This window comes from Emydura macquarii, unplaced genomic scaffold (genome assembly GCF_026122565.2).
Source record: "Emydura macquarii macquarii isolate MOO-44397 ecotype Brisbane River unplaced genomic scaffold, CSIRO-AGI_Emac_v2 contig_2184, whole genome shotgun sequence".
Lineage (NCBI taxonomy): Eukaryota > Metazoa > Chordata > Testudines > Chelidae > Emydura > Emydura macquarii.
This window is the reverse complement of record NW_027132321.1, coordinates 3681599-3698717: the sequence shown is the minus strand read 5'-3', so window position 1 is coordinate 3698717 and position 17119 is coordinate 3681599. Positions and strand designations below refer to the sequence as shown.

Genomic DNA, 17119 nt, shown 5'->3' with positions numbered 1-17119 from the left:
TTACAAATGATTCTCTCTCCCTGCGCTCCCGAGCCTGTTAAGTTCACGCACCACTCCCCTTGTAGAACTATGCAGCACTATTGTACAAGCGTGTCCCATTGGGATTCCCAAGTTTCAGTGCCTAACATGAAAACTTTGGTCTCAAGCTTGTGGATGGCTCAAAGTAACGTGATGTGAGGAGGGCGGGTCACGTGGTACTGAGCTGTGACAGCGGGGTCTGAGGCAGGCACATGTGGCATAGTTGTCTGTCAGCAGGCTGCAGATCAGTGTGTTTAGTAACGGCATACCTTTTGCAGCGCACAGGCTGCTTTCACTTAGAGCCAAATCCTTAATGCTGATGGTCTCTGCCATGGCTAACTGTGGACTAGAAATCTGGGCAGAGTCCACACTGGGATCAGAATGATGCTGGGTACAATGGTGGTGTAACTTGGAGGTTTCTAGCAAGGTTCTAGCCCAGTCTACCTGTGAACAGATATTTCTTTTTCTAGAAATGGGACTGACCACACACTCCCCGAACCCTTATCAGGTCCCCTCACCCCATGACTCAAGGATAAAAGCCACTGCCGTAAACTAAGCACCCATTACCTTTCAAATCCTCTGGGTTGTCAATAACGAAGTTTCCATTCCAAACCACAGCAAAATCCACTGCTAAGTTGCTTATGTCCATCCCATCATAGAGATACTAAGGAACAAAATAAGAAACATCGTTATAAGGATGTGCTCGGAAGGATGTATCAGGAAGAGGTACCAAGGAGGAAAGAGATTTTTTTATATAACTGACAACTCTTTGCTTAAAAAACATGTGATATCCGAGTGACCGACAATTCTAACTTTCAGCTCTAGGATCCTGCTTTGGGTCCACATAGGGAGATTCATTTCTCCTCACCAGGGAAAGATAATTAAAATCAGTTGATGGACCTTGTGAAAAGTAATAGATTAATTATCCCAGATACACTAGCTGTTCTCATAAATCCAGCCCCACTGTTTAATGAGATTAGACCGAGGTTCTACACAGTGGCACTTCTGCCCAGGAGACAGATTGAGCCAACTCTCCATCTAACCACCACCTTCCCTCAATGTAATTGGGAATGTACCCATGTGCCGCAAAGATCGGACAACTTACTAAGGAAATATTTCAGTCAGTGCACCCTATTCAGTGAGGAGGAGGGGAATTTTCTAAATCACCAGCTGAAATCCAGGTCAAGGTAGCACTGACTGGAATTCCTCACCCTCCGATGGATGCCCAGTGGCCAGACAGATGACTGTGGAGGTCTCAGACCATTCTCCTAGCGGACACCTCACGAGTGCCATCATCATAATTAGCACAAATTGGTCCCTACACTGTCAGTCTTTGCAGATCATCCAAGGACTCCAATTATCGGACAGGGGAAATATCGACTGGACTTATTAAAGAACCCCACCAAAACGCATGACAGTTCAGTGTTCCCTTCTTCCCAGATGATTTATCCACATCAGCCTTCATGCTGTCGAAAAAGATGTGACCTGAATGAAAGAAGTACCGGAGTAGGACTCAGGAGGTCCAGCATTCTTATCCCAACTCTGACATGGGCTCCCTGGGTGGGCTTGGATAAGTCCGTTAGGACTTGTCTACACACAGAAGTTGCACTGATTTAACGTAGCTCAACCTACCGATGCTGGGTTAGCTTGCACATATACATTTCCCAGCATGAGCTAAACAATAAAAGCCTGGATTAAACAAATAGTAAAGTGCCCCCCCTGTAGTTGCTCCAGTTTAACTAAATCGGTATAAAGCCACACCTTTAGTACTGGTACAACTGTGTGTGTAGACTAGCCCTTGAACTCTCTGCCTCCAGGTTCTTACTTGTATAACAAGGATAATGGGATTTCCCTAAAGCAGGGCTGCTCTGCATGTTTGTTAGGTAATGTTCATAAATCACTTTGGATAGGAAAAGGGCTGTGTAGTATTATTATAGTTATGATCGACCCTGCTATGGGGCCTAAAGAGACCCAGTGATGCACAAATAGCCGGAGAAATTTAAGACAATTCAGAATCTCATCAGCAAGTTAAGAGTATCTGCATGGACTGTTAAAGTAGATCCTGAAGTTCCTGGTTCCACCATCTAGAACCAAGCAACTCCACCTATCTGTCCATGCACCTTTCTAAAACCCTCACTGATCCATGACTGGAAATGAAAGAACCAAACTCCTTCGCCCAGCCCTTCCTTCCATTTGCAGGCTGCCATCTTCTGCAAATAAACCCAGAGGCCCTCCCTCTGCAGTTTGGAGAATGGCCTTTGTGGAGAACTGAGGTCTGCAGTGTGCTGTGAACGCAGCCGAACCGGTGTTTTACGATGTGCAAGAATGACTGTAAAAAGTTAGAGCCTCCCCTATAAGAAGTAAGATGCTATTCTCTGTGAATGGTTCCAATGGCATTCCTGCTGCTTGGGATGTTGCTATGGAATCTCTTGGGCTTTATTTTTATGGGCTATGCCACCCTGCCCCACTGCAGACCAAGGTGCAGTCACCCTCCTGTATGCACGTCTCTCTCTGCAGCACCTTCTCTGCTCCCCAGCGGAGTTCCATTCCCCTCTTTCCTAGCATTGCACATTCCATTAAGCTGCCGTGACCTGGAATTTGACAGCTCTCTGATAAGAGGCCTGTAATTCTCTCTCTCTCTCCTGTGTGAATTAACTTGCTTTAACACCTTTGTTGTATTCTCCCCCCACCTCCAACCCCCATCTTGCCTTCACTGACCCCCCACAATCACTGACAGGGAGCTGGCAGATAAAGGATCTTCACCCGCCAGTATTATAATTAAACACCTCACAGGCCTACAGCAGATTCCCATCTGGAATTCAGGATTAGTTTAACCCCTGAATTTTTTATTCCTCCCTCCCCCCATTTCCTTTCACCTTTTCTTCTTTCAGTTAGATTTGCCTTATCTACCGTGTCGCCGTGGTGCTGTCAACATGAGGGTGACTGCTGTGTTAGAGATGGGATGGCTGGTTTAAATAAAATAAATAGGCATCTATAATATCTGTAAGTGGAAGCATGACCTAATGGTTAGAACACAGGGATGGAAGCCAGGTTCTAGGCCCAGGCCTAACATTGACTTCCTCTGTGGCCTTGGTCAAGTTATGCAACCTCATTCAGTTCTCCCATCTGCAAGTAAGAATAACAATACTTACGTGTCTCACAGCATGTGGAAGGATTAGTCAATGGGGCAAATTCATCCCAGCAGCAGGCTCTGTAGCTCCCTGAGAACATCATCCACTCAACCCTGAAGATTCTGCATTCCAGGGGCCACTTACAGCGTGGCCATTGGCCCTCCCTTTGCCCTGCACCTCTCCCATCACTGCCGCTACTCAACTGCCCAGCCCCACTCACCTATGGTGCTTCTCCCTCCCTCTCCCCAGGCCACCTCCAGTTAGCTACTCCCACCATCCCATCCCCACAGCACCAGCCTCTTACCGAACTGTTCTGGCACTGGACGCTGGAGCTGTTGAAGCGCAGAGCCGGCACGCGATGAATAACTCCTTGAATGTTGAGGACACATTCATATCCGCGCTGGCCAGACTGGGGCTGGGGCAGGTTTCTGGCTTTCAGGGTGATGGGTTTCACCTCCCCCACGGGGATGAGAATCTCTTCTGTGGGGAACAGCTGTGGGCAGTCCTGGGAGGAGCAGACATGGAGACAAAGGTGCTCCAGTTACTACAGGGATGGGGCCACTTACCTTTTATATAACATCAGGTCTCAACGCCCCTCAACTCTGGGGCATTTGGGAGGCTAACCTGGATCTAAACTGGGTGACTGTTTACCAGGAAGGGTAGCCAAACATCCCCCGCCCAGAGTCCAGCATGCACCCCACTGTATTTGATCACAGAGAGTTCTCTTTGCACTCCTCAATCTGCCCACAAGACAGAAGATTAACTGTAGGGAAAATAACCTCCCGTAATATTTTCTGTGCAGGGAGCATGCTGATATTTTCATTGCAGTCACATTAGAGGGACGTATTATTCAGGAAATACATCGAAGCATCGTCCTTCCTCTTGGCTTGCTGTGGGTTATGCATTTTATCTCCCGAGACACAAAACCCAAGAGTACCCCCCACTCCTCAGCCTCCCTGACTCTTCCTTTTCACCCACAACCTACAGGCAATTGACTACTGCGTCAGCATCCCAGCTGGTTTTACTGGGGGGCGGGTTGGATCCTCCTTCCACACACTGAACAGTCATTATAGGTCTCTTTTTTAATCTTGTTTCATTCCCACATGAGTGTCTGTTGCTTCAAAAACAGACTGACCAGCATGGGATATGCTTCCCTTTCGCTACCAGGTGCCATTTCTTTCCATGTTTTATTTTAGCCCAAAATTATTTCAATATCCGATTCATTTCACAATCTGCAGTCCCAACCCCAAAAACATCTCGCCCTTTTCTCTCTTACCCCACCCCATCATCCAACACCTCTGGCTAGCCTCCAATTGGACAGCAGAAATAGAGATAAGAGGGAAATGGTTTTCCTGTTCCATGACCATTTTTGAGATTTCAAATATTTTCCCATTCTGCATCTGGACAAAATGGAGTTCTTGCAAAATTTTCCACAAAGAACAGAGACTGGAAACAGCCAACCCGGCCTGTCATCCCACAAAATCCTTCTGTTTCATAAAGGGAACCTCTGATCCTGACAGGCAGGAGGGAAGGTGTTTCTCTGTGGTGGCTAAGTCATTCAATCCACTGGACAGCGCAAGCACCTCTCAATCCAGATTCAAGGTTCTTTGGGCTTTGGGCTAGAATCTGGAGCTGTTACAAGAATAAAACTCTCCTAGGCAAATACAAATGGTCAGAATGTTACAGATAAAGCCCTAAAGTGCCATCCTCTTGCAGGGTCACAGTTACAGCAACTAAAAAAGAAACCAAGAAACCAGAGGGGACGCAAGGACTGGAAAGGGGGCCGCTCAGCTGCAGCCCACAGGGCTGGAGAGTGGCGGGGGGAACACACAGAAATTCCACTGGAGGCCTTTCCTGCTGCAGTCTGGAGAAACACACATGGAACTGAAAAGGACAGGGCAGCGAATGGGCTCTTTCTGCCACAGCGTGATTCCTTGAGAGCTAACAGACTATGACAGACTCTGGGGAAAAGCCTAACATGGCCTAGGAATTAGAACTGGACCCCAGAGAACCAGGAGTAGGGTAAAGGGTCCCTCTCCTGTACTGGAAGAAATGAAGGGTTCCTAACAGCGACCCAGAGAGTGAGAAATGACCCCAGATGCAGCACGACATCAGTCAGGGCCAAATACAGCCAGGGCCAAATACAGAGGCAGTCTCCACTGTAACTGAGTTTAATGCCCCACTGTGGGGAGGTAATGGACTCCTTCCTGGGCCGCAAAGGCTTTCAATACTGAACAGAGATCAGGGCAATGAGTAAAGACAGACTCGAATCCTGAATCATTTCACAAGCAAAATAAGCTTTGGGAGTCCTCAGCTGGAGCCGGGTGAAATAAAAGCTTTTTAAATCTTTGAAACGTGCCTGATTTCTGAAGCTGGAAACATTTTAGTAAATTCTCCATCGAAAACTGGACAAAAAGATTTTCTGGGTGTTCGCATGAAATGAGCAAACAAAACATCAAAATGCCACCATGCCAAAAACTGTGAGTTTGGGAAAAGTGGCAGGAGAATGCGATCAGCCTCTTTAAGATCAAGCAGAGGGCTGAGAGTCAAGAGTTCCTGAGTTCTGTTCTCATCTTCTGTCACTGCCTGACCTTAATAACGCCTTTACTGAACATGTGTATTGCGATAGCACCCGGCGATCCCCGGTTAGGGCACCATTGTGCCAGGCGCGGTACATAGACACAGCAAGACAGTCCATGCCTCAAAGGGTTTCCAATGCAATCGTATGATGAGAGAAAATAGGTGATTACAACAAGCAGATGGAATTAACTAATAAAACTTCACACTTCTGGGCATCTAGAGACGTAGCTAAATAATTTAAATATGCAGGATATCACTATACAAACAATACATAGTAGTAAATATCAATACCCTCATCTGACCGATGGGTAAACAGACTCCATCAGGTGAAGTGATCTGCCCACACGACTAGGATGAGAATCCAAGTCACTAAACGCCAAGGCAGGCATATCTATCTGCAGTACTTATATGGCCCCTCCTACAGTCGTATCTGAGCACCTCTCAGTTTTCAACGCATTCGTCCTCACAACCCCCGTGAAGCGCAGATGGAGGGCTGGCGCCCAGAAAAACCTACGTGACTTGTCCTGTGTCACAAAGGGAGTCTGTGGCACAACAGGGAACAGACCCAATGTGTCTGAGTTCCAGGCTAGCGCCCTAACCCACTGGGCAACCCTTTCTATCAATTAAACTGACTCATTTAGAGGCAAACACAAGAAGAGCCATCACCACCAGGCTCCGGCTATGACCATCTACGCCAGGAGGAAACCCACACGTCTCAATAGTGACCATTAGGCAGGCCAGATGAACTCCCTGCCCAGCTCACAGCTATACTGACAGGTTCTCATCTCTCCACTGACTCAGGGACATTGCAAATGCGAAACAGACGCTGGCTGGTTTGAGGGAGCCAGTAGCTTAAGCTGCTGCCTCGTAAACTCGTTTTGTAAATGGCACTTTTTCTTGTATATTTTTTATTTTATTTCTAACAGGGACTTTTGCAGATTAACAGCCAAGAGTGATTTTAAACTCCAGCAGAGGGGAAGACAGCCATCCTGGGGGCGGGGGTGTGTGTGAAATGACTGCTCCTCTGAAGTAGTGACTTTACAAGTTGGAAGGGAATGCTTACTGGTTTAAGCATCAGCTCTGAAATACCGAATATGGGGGTATCACAAGTTCAAATCACAGCAGGGTGGAATCAGACCTTAGACTGCCAAGAACCACGCTGCGAGGCTCTCTGAAGAACTGTAGACATTCTGAAGAGCTCATGTACTTGTTTAAGTAGGGGCTTTTCCCCAGGGTCCTTGAACAAAAGTTCCTTCCTTGCCCTCTCTGTTGTGCATTATTAAACAGAAGCCACCCTCCACCCCAGAACTGACTGCATTTCATTGGCTCTGTATGTAGCAGGAAAGGGGAACTGAGGCAGAAAAAATACTTAGTTTGGGCCTCTGACTCCTCTAGTTCTCTTTGTAAAGCCCAGTTTTGGAATCCTTTGGGATGAAAGGTGCTCCGGAACTGTAAAACATTTTTTGTATTGTCATAAAAAATACCCCCAAACCTCTATATCGCTGCAAGAGAATCTCAATACTTAGCCCTGAAAAAATGAATATGTTATGGACCATTATCCTTCCTGGCCACAATCATTCACTAGACGAGCTGAGTGCTGAAGAAATGCTTTTTCCTATAAAGGAAGAAAAAACCAGAACTTGCATTTTTCAATTCACAGCTGTAGAGTTGAAATTGCTGGTAGCAAAAAAATTTCTACCATCATTAGAGGCAAGTAGAATGTAATGGATTTTTCTCTTTTAGCAAGGGTTTCACTGGGAGAAAAATGTCACATTGGGATCTTGGTGAAAATAAAGAGTCAGCCGGATCATGAGTGCACTCCACTCCAGGGACAAGGGAAAAAGTGCAGCCCCTATATGCTGTTTGACAGCAACAATGATTGTATTAATAAGGAGACAAATTTGGAGTGGAGGAATATTCCGGGAGATGCCACATTACCAACTGCACTGGCACTCGGGGGGACCACATTGCTGCTTGCCATTTTTACTGCATTTATTAGATGATAGATTGAAGCTACAAAAGCTGCAGGGGCTCATGGAGGGTGCTGGGTTTGCTCAGAAGTTGCAGACGTTACTAAAGCACCATCGGGGGCCTTCCCTTTCCTTCCCTGTTTGGCCAGTTCCAATCCCAGTTCTCTGTTTTGCTTTTGGTGCTTTTTAAAAAAATGGCCATTGAAAGAATGCACAAAAGCGTCTGTGCACACACGTGGATTTTCACGGCCTATGCATGTGATGGAGCATACAGGTGTTTGTCACTGCATTAATGCACATGGGCATCTGTGCGCACCAGTGTTTGTATGGTGTGTATACCTGTGTACTCAATTGTGTGTGTGTAGCTGTATTTGTGCAGACATGTAATTTGTGAACAGTGTGTGTGCCTGTCCATATACAGCCTCCCCTAACTTATCTTTTATGAGTGAGTTTTCATCAAAATTATTTTATTTTCACACTGTATGAATACTTTTCCATTGTTAATACATTTCAGATGTTTATCAATGTTTTCCAGACATTTCATAATGGGGTGTGTGCACGCACATGTGTTCAAATGCACACACACTACTGCCCTCTGCTGGTTGGAATGAAAAAAGCAAAACTGGCACAGGCCCTATACTGCTGACAGCGAATGGAGATGCTCCTTCGACTCAAATAGCCGGTGTCTGTGCAATTGATGCTGAGTTTTATCACTACTGCTGCTGCTATAAGTTCTGAGTGTCCCCGGAGTGCTTCATGAAAGAGAAAGAGAGATGCTGTCAGCTGAATATGTGATTTGTTCCATAGTCAGTTTACTTCCTTTTCTCATTCGTGAGAAGCAAATCCTGTAGTGAGTTACAATAGGCATTACTATCTCCACTCGCTAAAAAAACAAAAAACAAACCACACCAGGCAGAATTCTCACAATGAGTTCTGTAAATTGGAATAAATAGGAATCAGAAGACTGGTTGGGAAAGACAGGGCTCCAACACAAGAGCGACACAGGCTATTACAGAATGTCCTGCCTATGAAATATCTTCACACACAATTTACAGAGAGATGATCGTATTTTATGCTTCTGCAACACCTTCTATCCTCAAAGATCCCAAAGGAACTACACAAATTCAACACCAATGAAATGCAGCCACCTCCGCTGCCCTTCCTCAGGCAAAACTACTCTACAATTATGGGACATTTCCCTTGAGTAAGGCATTTATTTAGGGCTTTCCATATTATGAGCATCAACTAATTATGCACAAAAGTAATAATCATTAACCCATCTGGCACACGAGCTAAAACACTCAGATCTAGATGCTGCACTCGCTGGCGTACATCAGGAGCTATCCACTAATGTCAAGGGGATTGCCCTGGATTTAACCTAATAGAAAAGAGAGCAGAATTTGGCCCTCAGAAGCCAAGCATGGAAAGAAGAAATTGAACTGACTCAAGATACTTCTCACTGGTAAATTCCCCATTACCTGACCTTTTGTCCTGTATGAATTCAGTTGCAACCTGTGTCTTGGCCTGTATTTTGGAAAGCACCATCCCTATTTAGTGATTATTTTATTTTATTTTAGTTATATTATTACAGTGATCCATATTTACTGTGATTACTAATAATAAATTAAAAAACAGCAGTGTAGATCAGGTCATGGCTACAGTTGTCCAGCTATAGTGCCTTAAGTGCATATACTACATGGACGGACGGGGTTTTCCTATTGCTGTTGTTAATCATCCACCTCTCGGAGAGGTGGTAACTAGGCTGATGGAAGAATCCTTCTATCGACCTAGCTATGTCTACACAGAGGATTACGTTAACCTAAAGTATGGTGCTTGGGCATGAAATGTTTCACAGCCCTGAGCGATGTAGCTAGGTCAACCTACGTTTTAGGTGTGGACCAGGCCTCAATCTATTTTTCTCCAGTAAACGTATCCCTTTCCAACCCCTACCTGAGGCCCAATCCTGCTCCCATGGTCGTCAGTGGCAAAGCTCCCTGGACTTCAGTGGGAGCCGGAGCAAATCCCTGCACTTTATCTCATTGTCCCCTGTAGTTTCTGATAGGGCTCTCCCTCCCCTGTCGCTATTTCTCTTTCCTGTGCCCTTGTTCCCAAACAATGACAAGCATTCTAGGTTCCAGGTGACACAAATCTAATGATTAAAACAATTGTAACCAAACAGTTTCAAAACTGGGAAGAATTAATCCTGCTGCATTAGGCTTTTTGTTGCTGCTAGTTCTGTTTCCAGAGTAGCTGCCAAATAGGTAGGTGTTCACAAAACTCATCTCTCCAGGAGTTAAGCCTGATCTAAATCCCACTAAAGTCAATGGACTGCCAGTGACTTCAGTGGCCTTTAGATAAAGCCCCTAGCGAGCTCCTCCATAGCTAACATATTCCAACTCTTGGAGTCCAGGTGTTAACAGGTAGGGATCGCAGTGGAAAAAAAGGAAGCTTCTGCTATAATTTATTTCTTGCAAGGAACTTTAAAGCGCCGTGAATGCACCAATAGGCACAATCAGTTGTAAAGACATCCCTCTGAAAGCAATAATAAAAGTCAGAATAGATATGAAATTTGGCTCTTGCTAAATGCTCAGATCCTGAAACACTCCATCTCCCTGATTCAGAATCTCACACATGGAAATGACATTCTCTGCACACAGTGGACATCAAAGAGGGAATGGATCCCACATCCTGGGAAACTAATAGGATTTATTTGGTTCTCTCCCCCCGTTGGGATGGGGTCTAAGAATGTATTTATGTATCTACATCCCTCTCTGGCTGCATGTTTTACACATTTACACAGACATTTTATGTCCATGGATATCACACATACAAAAACTCAACCCACTCACACACATTAAAATCATGTTGTGGGTCCGATTTGAGTCTGCAGAAGTGGGGAAATTCAGGCTCAAGGCTCCATCTGCTCTGCATTGGGGGCTGAAGCTGTATAAAGTGAGACAGTCAGTGCTATGAAATCCTTTTGAGTCTCATCTCGGAAAGCCCTTGTTTCTGTGGATGTAGATGGCCCTCAGGCCTCCGTATCTTCAGCACATCCATCAGGGACGTTTACCCATGTGACTCCCACTGATAATAATGAAAGTCATGTGGCCTAAAAAAACCTGCTGAGGAATTAAGTAGTTCGTTGCTTTAACTCTTAGACAACTTGCCTGCTGGAAATTTTCCTAAGGGTTGTGATTGGATGCAAAGGGATGCTCCACATGGGATGAAGGGCAGTTTCTGGCAGATGGGAGCTGTCAAAAGTCAGGATCAATCAGCTCTATTTGGAAAAGGGGATCTGTGTTACTGTCCTTGTGGGATTCCATGCTTACTGTGGCAATGACTCCAGATGAAATGTGTCCCATTTATAAGCAATAGGATTTTGTTTTGAAGGCCCAGTATCACAAATTCAATCTGAGATCCAAGAGTCAAGCTAGGTTCGTTCCTTCTCATGCATCACCACCAGTAACCGAGGTTCTGCAGGCCAAATTCCACTCCTCAGTAACACTGGGCCAACCCAGTTGTCTTCAGATTAAGCTCTCAGACATCTGTGCCAACTAAAATCCCCCAGAAGGCGAAATCGCACAGGTGTGGTTGCTTAACCCACTAGAGTAAACAATTCGGTCAATGGTGCAAATGGAGGAATAGCATCCAGCTCACTCCCGTGTAGCTTTGTCAGTTCTGGAGGGTGAACAGGAGGAAAAAGCAGCACAAGATTACTGCAGCCACTATAGTCAGCAGATCTGACTCTGAAGCACAAGCTGGGAGCAAATCTGTGATACGAAGATGTCATTTTCACAAAGTCGCCTTGCAGAATGGAACCCCATTTTGAGGACTCTGGGGTCTATTCACTCCTTAACACAAACAGACAACTCCTAGTAGCATCAAAGGAGTTGAATGAGTGAATCCTACTGGAAAATAGATCCCCAAGGGCCAGAAACAGCAAATCAAATTAAAATTAAAACATGGGAATAGTTCTAAACCTGTGTGTGCGTGTGCGCGTGCGCGCATTCAAATGTTATGTGAGAGCAAGTGTGTCTGAGTGTGCACAGGTGTGAGAGCAGGCCTGCTATGTGTACTTCTGTCTGGACATCCTGCCTTCATGGCAGCTGTTCAGGCTCAAATTTTGTTATTTATGTTCAGTTTCCAAGACAATAAGCCCTCTGTTATGAAGGGAATGATGTCTGTGAACATGAACATTTTACCAGGGCATAGTGAGAACACTGTGATCTGAACTGTGTTAAGTGAGGAAATGCTTTCCCAGACATTTATCTGACCCCATGTATTTGTAGGAGTGAGATGCCTATAATAAAGGCAGTAGGAATACACTGTGTACACAAAGTGACAATTCATTTCCTTTTAAAAAAAAAAAAAAAAAAAAGGCAGACAAATTAGCCTTTGGTGGTTGTGTTTACATGTATGTTCATGTGTGCAGGATAGCCATGATAAATAATGGACCATCCACCTCATTATCATTACCCCCATCAAAGGTAATCCCCAGAATGGCATCAGACAGCGCATAGCATCCACAGGTAAGAATCAGACTAAGAAAAGATCCACTGGCTAAATGAGACAGAGGAAGTGCAACAGAGACATAAGGAAAAGGCCTCCCTGTACTAGGAATAGGAAGTGGTCCTCTAGTTCCTGTGATTAGAGCAGAAATGGCAAGTCAGGCTTGGGTCTGATTCCTGACTCTACCAATCTGTGTGTCTCCATTTTCCCAAATGTAAAATGGGTCAGTAAAATGCCCTACCTCACCCTCACCTTACCAACTGTTTTGAGATCACTGGACTGAAGGTGCTATGGAAGTGTAAAGCATCATTGCCAAGTCTATGGAAAAGAGAGAAAATGCTGAGCAGGAAGGAAAAACTCACATCGCTGGAGAGTAGCAAAAGCAAAGATTCTTGCTTCCTCTTGCTCCCTTGAAAGGAAGTTACTTGGTTGTGTATCGGGATGATAAAGCTTTCACTTTGTCTCCAGGGTTTGGAGTTTCTCCTCGGGCATCTTCACTCTCTGCTGCTTGAAACACTTCTTTGAGGGTTTGACAGTAAGCGCCTCTTCCAGTCACATCTTGTAAACGGCACAAAGGAGGCAGCACCTGTTTCCAATTACCTTCCTTGGTCTCCCTCGCAGATCCCCCGCTGATGTACGCACACATGTAATTCGTTTACATTTCTTACTTTGTGTTACACCTCTCTTGGCATCATTTTAACCAGAAATGCACATGGGCTGTTTTAGTCTCACATTACATGTTGATTAAGTTAGCAGCCCAATGAGCTTCTAAAAAGCGATAAAGGAAACCTGACTCCTTTCCTTTCATGGCTCAGTGTTTTATTCTCTTCCCTCTCACTTCCTTTCAGGCCCATCTCCCTCTCTGGGAGACTGGATGACAGCCATTTAAATCCTGGTTTTCAGAAGCTTGCCCCATTCAAAGGATTTATGGCTCCCCTGAGGCTAAAATGGAGTAAAAATCTGCCATCCCCAGTGGCCAAAGACTGACCTCAGGCAACGCGTTTCATGGCACTTTGTCTGAAGGACACTCCATAAACATGTGCCTGCTGCCGTTGTTGTGAAGACACAGATATTGAAGCAATAAAGGCCTGGACCAAAAGCCTGCCAGAATGGCAGAGATCCTGAGGTTTGTTATTTCTAAAGGCAGCCACAGCAGTGCTTAGCACCTCCCAAAATAGATGTGATCCTTGAAGATGTGATCCTTGCTCAGAGGAGTTTACCAACTCATAGCAGACACGACAATGGGCTGTGAAGTGTCATTGATCTGGTTAACAACCGCGCAGTGCCTGTGGCGTCTGTAGTGGAAGGAGCTAACAGCTGCTTTGTCCTGATTCCACAGACGTGGGATTATTTCTGCAAGGAACCAAATAGGGAAATTGGGGAGGTGAGGCAAAGATTTGTTGCTGTTTCTTCGTTTGAGGAGCGGAAATCCCAAATTAAAGAAGGTAACAGAAAAACTCCTGGTTATGGACCCAGAATCAATCCTCTTCCCCCACGTCCAGGGTTGTTCCAATGTGGTGTTCCCCCTCTGACCATTATCCAATCAAGCTGCAGTCACAAGATTCAGATCTGGAAACACAGCCCAGTCAATAGGCCACTGGCATTCCTCCTACCAGCTCTGTAACTGACTTGCTTTGTGACTTTGGGAGAGCCACTGCAACTCTGTGTGTCTGATATATAAAACAGGGTTAGTGATGATCACCCACCATTGAGGTCCTTGGATGGAAAGCACTAAGTGAGTGCTAAGTATCAGTAAACTGGAATGTACCTAGACCCCACAGGCAAGATCAACTCAGGCCCATCACTGTTGTCAGGGCTTGTCTACACTTAAAACTTACAGCAGCGCAGCTCTATCGGGACAGCTGTGACGCTGTAAGAGTGCTTGTGTCGCCACGTTATGTTGGTGGGAGAGAGCTCTCCCTCCGACACAATAAAACCACCTCAATGAGCAGCGGACTCTATGTCGGTGGGAAAGCGTCTCCCGCCGACATAGTGCTGTCCACAAAAGCGCTTATGCCAGCAAAACTTAGATCGCTCAGGGGAGTTTTGTTTTGAACCTCTGAGCAACAAAAGGTTTGCCGGCATAAGTGCTAGTGTAGACAAGGCCTTAGATGATGACATTTTCCTGCTTTGTTCTTATTTGCAACTGCCTCTGCACTTCTGGATACCAGCTGAGATCAGATGCACCAGATACAGAGAAAAATGGGACAAGAGCACAGCTCTTTGACAGAGAAACAGGAGAACTTCACACAAATGATACCAACCATCGCATACACTGCTGCACAGAATGGACAGGTCAGCTCAGAACAGGCAGAGCCCAGTAGGAAAACATTTCCTAACCCAATCCCAATACCTCCGAAACATTGATCCGTCCTTCCTGAAACGAGCAAGTTGTGGGGTCATGAGTGCAAAGGTTCCGATATTTGCACCAGTGGCAGCGGAAAGCGCTGTTCACACAGGACAGGCACCTGTAGAGCCAGAGAAAGAAATAAGGTCTGTGTTACCGAGCTGTTTGTCAGGAAATGAACTCTCTACTGCAACAGACAGGCCTATCCACCTGCACGGGCAGAGTTTTATACATAGGAAGATATGTTCCTGGCAGAAAACGAAGACAAAAACTCCACAAAACTGGGACCCAATAAACTGCATGCCAAACATCACCTCAATTATTTGCTCTTATTTCTGCATCCCTCAGCGCTTTTATCTATTTAGATGGGAAGTTCTTTGGCGCAGGGACCAGGCCCCTGTGAAGTACTTCGCACACTTTTGGGCACTACAGAAGTACTAGATAATAATGCAACGTTCACGTTGAGAACTCAAGCACTCAAAAGCCCAGGATTCTGCCGCTTGTGCTCATGCCCTAAAATACAGCCAGTCTTTACATGACTTATCAATTAATACAAGCTGAAGCATCTATGACAACATTAAATAAGGTACAAGAAAATACAATACAGTGCAACCTTGACTGATTTTAAGCCTCAGTGGTAGCTACAAAACAAGCCAGGTTTGAAGAAAATTGGTTCAGTTGTTTTAAAAAATTAGAAACACTTAAAGTCATCAACTGTATCTATTTCTATTTGGCCTTTTTTAGTCTCATTCAAACCTGGAGCACATTAGATCGCTATGAGGCATGGCAAATGTCTATGATTTATGCTGAATGAAGCCAAGGGTGCAGGAAATGGTTTTCGACCTGCGGTGAGCCAGCCTGCCAAGGAATTGCCTGGGTATTTACTCCCTCACACCTGCTAATCTCCTGCCAAAGTTTGGTCTCAGAAGCCACGCTCCTATGAGACAGGACATTTTTCAGGCCAGGTCTACACTACGAAATTAGGTCGGTATAACTACATTGTTCAGCGGTGTGAAAATTCCACCCCCCTGGGTGACGCAGTTAAACCGACTTGACCCCCAGTGCAGACAAGTCTACGTTGACAGGCGGATTCTCCCTCAGCCTACCTGCCGTCTCTCGGGGAGGTGGAGAGCTTACGCTGATGGGAGAACCCTTCTCGTTGGCGTAGGGTGTATCCTCACTGAAGTGGCATAGCAGCACCGCTGCAGCGTTTTAAGCGTAGACAAGCCCTCGGTGACTGTCCATTGACATCACTTCGTATGGTTTCCTGGGGTTCTCAATTCACCAAGAGTACCAGGAGGACAGGCGTACGACCATTACGCTAGCCCCTGCAATCTTAAAAGCTTACTGATTGCTCTTGGACTGTGGCAGCGGTAATAATTTAGCACCATTGAGTGGGTCAGGGAGAGCTTGAGCCAGGACAACTAGGAGGGGTGTCACTCCACCCTTCCAACTATGGCCCATGGCCCTGGATGACCATCTCATGTATTTGTTCCCACAGGTATGAGCATCCTAGCTGATTTCTGCACTGAGCCATTTAAAAACTGCCTGATCCTGGAGGGAAACTTCTGAAAAACATTTGAATTATGAACATTTCTGCTTCTTCGATATGGGGTATTTTTTTCTCTAACAAGCAATTTTGGGGGACTTGCATGGAAACAGGCTCTTTCCCTCCAAAGAGGTCATCTGCATGAATGCATCATCATTGTGGCTTAAGAGTTCAACTGCTCTGGCTGCTAATTTCCCCCATTTGATGTCACAGTCTTTTACTTGTGACATCGTAAGCATTCAACACGGTAACCAATAGTAAGAAGGTTGCATTGAGAGGAGCAAGGATCTGAGGACACAAAGATCCAGTTTCCGTGCCAACAAAAGACCCCGCCACCACCATCACCAGAGCTGAGGAAGATCAGAAGAGGAAGCATACCCCTATAACACAGAGAGATGGATTAACATAGTGTCCTTGGGTCCCAGGCTTAGTGGTGTGAAGTGCCCTGGTCCTGAGGTGGTGAGAAGTCAAGAGTCTGTGGGTGAGGGGAAAATGCGGAGGACTCCTATCTGTGAGAGGGAGGTAGAATGTTTGTTTTGGGGGGACCCTAAAGCTCTGATGGGAACAGACCCCATTTAGAGTATGTCGACACCACAGAGGAAGGTGCGATTGCAGCACCAGTAAGCATACCTTCGCCGTCTTTAACTGAGCTAATGCTGGTCACAGTAAGAACGTAAGAATGGCTGTACTGGGTCAGACAGTAGTCAGTGCCAGATGCTTCAGAGAGAATGAACAGAACAAGGCAATTGTGCGTGTGCCATCTTGTGTTAGGTAAAGCCAGCGCTGGCATGCCTCCCTGGGCTACAATCACACCTGAAATTGTCGGGCAGGTGTACTCCTAGTGCACTATGCACGACAGGGGAGCAGTGCTAGTGCAGTGGTGAGAAGCTGTCGGAGTCGTTCTGAGGATCCTCCCCCAGCCTTTGTCTTAAGGAGAGCAAAGGGGGGTAAATTTAACGGGGTCTCAACAAATGTTTGGGTTCCACGTGGATTTGTGGTAAGGGCTCCTCATGGA

The 17119-nt window shown here is 45.8% G+C and overlaps 1 protein-coding gene across 5 annotated transcripts in view; it reads right to left on the bottom strand.

Annotated features, from left to right (window-relative positions):
* PLXNA2 (plexin A2) overlaps window positions 1-17119 on the bottom strand; it is a 349352-nt gene that overhangs the window by 75638 nt on the left and 256595 nt on the right. For all 5 annotated transcript variants that reach the window (XM_067558832.1, XM_067558841.1, XM_067558829.1 and 2 more), the window contains exons 9-11: window positions 14562-14676; window positions 3454-3654; window positions 586-682 (exon numbers count right to left, since the gene is read on the bottom strand). In XM_067558832.1, coding sequence (XP_067414933.1) covers window positions 586-682; window positions 3454-3654; window positions 14562-14676 — 413 coding nt within the window. The remainder of the gene's footprint in view (window positions 1-585; window positions 683-3453; window positions 3655-14561; window positions 14677-17119) is intronic.